The sequence below is a fragment of the Triticum dicoccoides genome, chromosome 5A (assembly GCF_002162155.2).
Source record: "Triticum dicoccoides isolate Atlit2015 ecotype Zavitan chromosome 5A, WEW_v2.0, whole genome shotgun sequence".
Taxonomy (NCBI): Eukaryota; Viridiplantae; Streptophyta; class Magnoliopsida; order Poales; family Poaceae; genus Triticum; species Triticum dicoccoides.
This window is the reverse complement of record NC_041388.1, coordinates 556,334,193-556,340,441: the sequence shown is the minus strand read 5'-3', so window position 1 is coordinate 556,340,441 and position 6,249 is coordinate 556,334,193. Positions and strand designations below refer to the sequence as shown.

The 6,249-nt window shown below is 48.3% G+C and overlaps 1 protein-coding gene across 1 annotated transcript; it reads right to left on the bottom strand.

Moving 5' to 3' along the window:
* Positions 1 to 954: 954 nt before the first annotated feature.
* On the bottom strand, positions 955 to 4,438 carry LOC119297852 (subtilisin-like protease SBT3.8). Its single transcript, XM_037575477.1, has 11 exons — positions 4,355 to 4,438; positions 4,172 to 4,263; positions 3,958 to 4,055; positions 3,710 to 3,877; positions 3,336 to 3,593; positions 2,806 to 3,161; positions 2,515 to 2,586; positions 2,179 to 2,414; positions 1,905 to 2,022; positions 1,597 to 1,768; positions 955 to 1,478 (listed from the first exon to the last, which is right to left on the bottom strand). The coding sequence occupies exons 1-11, from the start codon at positions 4,436 to 4,438 to the stop codon at positions 955 to 957; spliced, it is 2,178 nt and encodes a 725-aa protein (XP_037431374.1).
* Between the last annotated feature and the right edge of the window lie 1,811 nt (positions 4,439 to 6,249).

The window sequence follows — 6,249 nt, the reverse complement described above, 5'->3', positions numbered from 1 at the left end:
CATTCCCTCGCCTTCGCTAGCACGGTTGCCATTTCCAAGCAGAGCGCTCCGTGCTCATCTCATGTAGATTTTCTCCACCAACCCAGACGCCGTCGCCAGCAAGACCCAAGGGCTTGATTTTGCCAAGGCCGCCGCTGTAGTCGCTATCGGTTGTCAAGCCATGGACATTGATAGCATTAGTTGCCGATGGGCTACTCCCCTACCCAGAACTCAGTGACTCCCAAACGCGAAGACGGAGACGGTGCCCCAGTCAAACAACCACAAGTGAGTACTCAACACCTTCTTAATCGAGCAGGGATTCACGGTATTAGTGCACCCCTTTGTGTGTGATATACTCAATCATTACCGATCATAGCTTCGTCACTTTCCCCCAACACCATCACTCGCATAGTGTGTTTCATCACGCTATGCAAGTGCTTCCCGGGCTACAAGCCCCACTGGGGTCGTGGACAACCATCTTCTCCGCAAACCTCAAACGGTCTTTGACCTCATTAAAAAGCATAAGGACTTGGATAGATAAGCACGAATGTAGATAGCTGGTCTAGGGTACTGTCATGAACAATCATCCATCTATCTTAGTAGGAAAAGAGGAATTATGGTATAGAGGCTTTGATTATAGACAAAGACCTGGTGTTAAATTTGATTATTTAGAAGAACATAATACTGCACAAACAAGCATAGAGTACTCCCTAGGCCACAAACTGATTAATACATAAATGAAAGTTTATTCAAGACCATTGAAAAGTCTACAAAACAGAGAGCTTGTAAACAATTAGGCCCGGTTACTAGGACTATGCCTAAAACACTCTCACAACATACTTACCACAAGTAATTAAGCACTTTAACAATTTCAACACGCTGCACCAATGAAATACAAACATGTACACACAGACAAATTGAGCACCGCCAAACAAGGTGCAAATTAGCGCGCATGGGTATATGCTTGCCAAAATCTCATATCACGGTTCGTACTGCAACCGGAATTCTCACTGAGTGGATACTTCCATCTGACTTCCATGTCAAGCTCCCAAAGGTGTACCCACCTTGCACCCTCTGCCTTGCCATGAACGTCACCATGAACGACGTGGTTTTGCTACCGCCTCTGGTGAAACTGATCACAGATGGTTCCACGGACACTGCAACTCCTGCTGGAGCCTCAACCACCACTCGGAAGGTCGCTTCCGTTGGCCCAACGTTCATGACAATACGCCGGACCACGACGTTGTCCTTGAGGTTCGGCACGGCAATTGACGGGAGGTTGAGGTTGAGCTGGTTTGCCTCGCATCCATCCAGCTGTGATCCGAGCTGGGTGCAGTTGAAGAACTTGATGTAGTCTCTTGCTTCCACATCGTAGACCAAGCCTGGATCAACAGCCCTATCTGGGTCTATGTGGCCACCACCGAAGTCGAAGGGGTCTGCAAGCTTGGTTGGGGCGCCCTCTGCTTGGACCGGCATACCAAAACGGTCGACGACTGACGCTGCAACCATGGATCATATCCGCAAGAAACAACGACGGAGTTAGAAACGCAATGCAGCCTGCATGGGTTAATCTTGTTGGAGGGAATACTGTGGGTACGTGCGTGAGTGCGTGCATACCGGTGGTGACGATGGCGGACTTGAGCATCGTTGGTGACCAATCGGGGTGAACCGACTTGAGCAGCGCGGTGACCGCCGAGACATGAGGGCACGCCATTGACGTCCCAGACATTAACATGTAGGAGTCTCCCACGGCCGCCAGGATGCTGACTCCCGGAGCTGCTATGTCAGGCTGCACTCGAGCATGCATATAAAGATAGATGTCTTAATAATATTTCTGAAACAATCAGACAGGTTCGGTCGATCGGGGTATATATATAACTGAAGAAAGAAATACCTTGATCATCTAAAAAGAACAAAAGAAATACCTTGAGTGTGCCGGGGAACAAGGGGCTCGGGCCCCTGGATGAGAACCAGCCGACCCTCGGCGACGACACCCCGTTCCCGACGACGGTTACGGCCGGCGACACCTTCACCACCAGATCCCTAGCATGACGCAACGCATCAGGGTATATGAATTCTTGGAGAATAAAACTAGTAATAATTCATCAAGGGCAGGAGTTTCTTCTTCCTGTTTGTGCGGAGAACTACACACGTAAGTATCCTCGCAAAAAAAAAAACTACACATGTAAGTAAACATACCCTGTGGCGAGCCAGTATGATACGATTCTCTGGGCGACCTCGGAATCCACAAGCACGCAGGGCATAATGCCGTCGCACGCGCCCAGGTTTTCCACGTCGTTTTCACCGTGGTGCGCGAAGATTAGTCCCCTGGCGCCGCCTACCTTCGTAAAGTTGATGGCCTCGCGGAGTCCTGGACGGGGCGGCGCCGGTACGTTGCACAACACGATTTTACCGGTGGCATTGATCGACAGTGACTCCGCGGAGGTGCTACATGCGTCCACAAGAGTGTTAAATTGGGTGAATATTTATTTACTCGATCAAACGTGTCAACTGTGACTACTATAAATTACGTACGTACCTTCCCACGTAGACAAGGTCCTCAAAGTCGTTGCTGCTGAGAGATGCATTGTAGTAAACAGACTGCCCCTGCATGCGTACGTTTGAAATTAAAATATGAAAAATAAATAAGACGAGCATGTTTTTATAGGTAAACTTATAAGAGTATCTTTAAGGAACGAAAGCTAAAGCATACAAAACTTTTTTTTGCGAGTAAAGCATGCAAATCGATCGGGCACACTTGAATAATAATAGTAAATAATTAGTTGAGGATTCTAATTTACGGTCAGCAGTTCATCACGTACGTACCGCCAGATTTTCCTTGTTCCCTCGAGATATTAGGGTCGGGAAAGAGCGATCAATTGTGCTGGCGGCGACCGTGGTGACCCACGGCACGGCATTTGACACCGTCTGCGGCACAGGGCCATCGTTCCCGCCGGCGAACACGATGGAGATTCCTTGCAGCACTGCGTACAGCGTCCCAGGGTACTCGTGACCGGCTGGGCCTCCCACCGAGAGGGACAAGACGTCCACGCCATCATGTATGGCGTCGTCGATGGCCGCAAGAACCGTTGCGTCAGGGCAGCCCTCGCCCTTCCAGCACACCTTGTAGATGCCCAGACGAGCACGCGGCGCTCCGCCACGTGCTATGCCGGTGGCTAGACCTCCACCGTAGCCCACGCCCTTCACCTGGCTACCTGCGATCGTCGATGCGACGTGTGTGCCGTGGCCTTCAGAGTCCCTGGGTGACATGAAGTTTCTCTTAGCCACATCTGTGCCCATGCCGCGACCGTACCACCGCGCAGCGCCGCGTGCTATGCCGGTGGCTAGACCTCCACCGTAGCCCACGCCCTTCACCTGGCTACCTGCGATCGTCGATGCGACGTGTGTGCCGTGGCCTTCAGAGTCCCTGGGTGACATGAAGTTTCTCTTAGCCACATCTGTGCCCATGCCGCGACCGTACCACCGCGCGCCGATAATCTTTCGATTGCAGCTCGTGTTGTAGAACATCTGGCCGGTCTCGCACGTGCCTTTCCACCGTGCCGGTATTGGTCCGTACCCGTTGTCATCGAAGCTTTGTGATTCTGGCCATATGCCTGTAACAACAGAAATGTTTTTGTTTTCTTTTTGAGAGGTCAGCCAGTATATTGATGGTGCATGCTTGTCTCCCACTATTAAGCTGGGTAGTAGAATTATTTGTGAGATTGCAAACCTGTGTCGACCACCCCGATGATGACATCTTCACCGTACTTTGCTTTTTTGAGGAGGTCCGGCTGTTGTTGGTTGCTGTTATTATAGTCAAGGCCAAGGAAATCCCAGCTCCGGGTTGTATGCACTTGGTGAAAAGTGTTAAGATTCACACTGATGACTTCGGGGAATTCTACACTTGGAGCATGCTCGTTAATTTGTATATCTACCTATCATGCACATAAGCTGCGTGTTGGATTCATTATTACTTACTTGTAAGTGTCTCGGCTTGGGACACGGTGAGCATTGCTGCGAACCCTGAAAATCCGTGCTTGTAACTGTAAACTATCGACTTCAAAGCTTCATCTTTGCTGTTGCAAATTGATAAAACAAAATAAGGAATCAGTACTTATGTTTCACGGTGTATATATAGTACACTTACTAATTCGTAGGCCTAATACAATTTCAACAAGCATCCCGTACGTACCTCCCAAAAACCAAGGTTAGTAGGTCATGGTGCGACGCGGTGACCACGGATGGATCATCGTGTTTCTTCTCCCCCATATACACAATGTAGAGCTGAAGTACATTTTTATGCAAAAAATAAATCAACGAGCCAAGTTAATATAAGCAGTAGGCAGAAAAAGAGCAAATTAAGCATCGATCTTACTGAGTTGGTGGACGCATTAGCTGAAGGAGGCAACAGCACTGTCACCAGTAGGAGAGCACACGAGAGGGCTCCTCTCAAATCCATGTCTGGTTTCGAGAAGACTGCAATGGTTGTGTCCTTGTGTTCTCCCGTTTGTATGTATATATAGCAGCAGAAAATTAGAACAGTTCAAATGTGAAGTTGTTTGTGTTTTGCAAGGTGCATGCTTCGATTACTCTTGATCAGGTCTACCACGATTAAACAGACTAGCACCAAACCGGGTATTGATATTGACGTTTCTTATGTAATTCTCGAAACATACTTTCGCCCGCTTTATATACAAAACAACGTTTCTTATGTAATTACCCGCCCCCCGTCCACTTTCCAAGCAAGCTTGTGCTGCCCACTGGGCACTAAACCCAGCCCGTGGGTGCTAAATTAATAGGCGTCCGGTTGGTGAGTACGTAAGATTAAAGTTGACAAATCGTTGTATAGTAGTAGTAGTAGACTTTTAGCACATTGGAACATTCCCGGCAAAGACAAGATTCATTGGTTTGGCTCATCGGCTTAACGACGGTGACACTCTCGACTAACTTGCGCCGACGTATGCAGTCTGATGTGGGCACATATCTAATTAGGTGACTTTTCACTCAAACTGTTTATAACAAGTGTTACTCCAAGGAAAATGTTGGCATTGGCTAATCCGTTTCTCCAATTGATTTTTTTTTCAAATGCGGCAACTCTGTCAATTAATATGAACTAGGAAACATGCTCATGCGTTGTAACAGGAAAATGCAAGCTCCTAGCACAATAAGCACGGCTGAAAACCTCTCCACAAGTCCATGTTTGTCTTTTTTTTTTAGAATTGCCAACACTTTATTGATCAATCTGGATGTCCATAGGAATACAAGAAGGGTCATGCGGAGAAATTAGCCACAAGTGGCGACCCTGATCAAGCAAAGAAGAATGTTTGACAAGTAAACGAGCTTCATAGTTTAAAGCTTTACTTTCAAAGGTAACAAAGCAATTATCTAACTTAAAAGCCCTAGTATTGAATTCTCTAACAATAGCCTCATACGTGCTTCCTTTTGCCTCCAAGATGTCATTCACCACTATCTTGGAGTCACATGCAATAACAATCTTACAAATAAAGTGATCTTTAGATAACGATAAAACTTTGCGGCATGCTAGGATTTGCAACGCTGCCATGTCAGTGGTGCCATGCATAACAATAGAAGAAGATCCCAAGTATCTGCCATCTCTGCTCCTGCATATTGCAGCCGACGCATCGGCCTTGCCATCTATTTTATTAGTTCGAATCTATGGTAGAGATCGATACTATACCTTCCTTTGTCCAACTCCAAGAAAAGGCGGATAGGGTTTTTGCCTCCCGTCAGCGGCGCCGCCGATCTCCCACGTGTCATGTGGCCTTAGGGCCATGGGTGCGCGGTGAATTCCGACCCTTGCTGGCGGGAGGGCTTCGTTTTCAGGTGCTTCATTAAGTTTTGTTAGGGTTTGTGTCCTGCTCAAGAAGACGAGACGACGGCGGCTTCTTGAAGATGAAATAAGGTTCTCCCCGCCTAGCCCCCATCCCAATGATGTGTCTAGCATCGCCGGAGGGCGTGTGAAAGTGTGTCTCCGGCGGATCTCGCGAGATTTGGTCGGGATTGTCTTTGGTGGATCCGCTCGGATCCGGTCTTTGTTCGTCTTTGTTCATGTGTCTTCAGGTTGGATCCTTCCGATTTAGAATTCTCTTCATCGGCGGCGGTTGCTGTTCTGGGGTGTTGATCCTATGGGACCTTAACACGACGACTTCCCCACTGTCTACTACAACAAGTTGTGCCTAGCTCCGGCAAGGAAGGGGCGATGACGGCGGCGCGCCTTCGGCTCACTTCAGTGCTTTTAGTCGTCGCTAG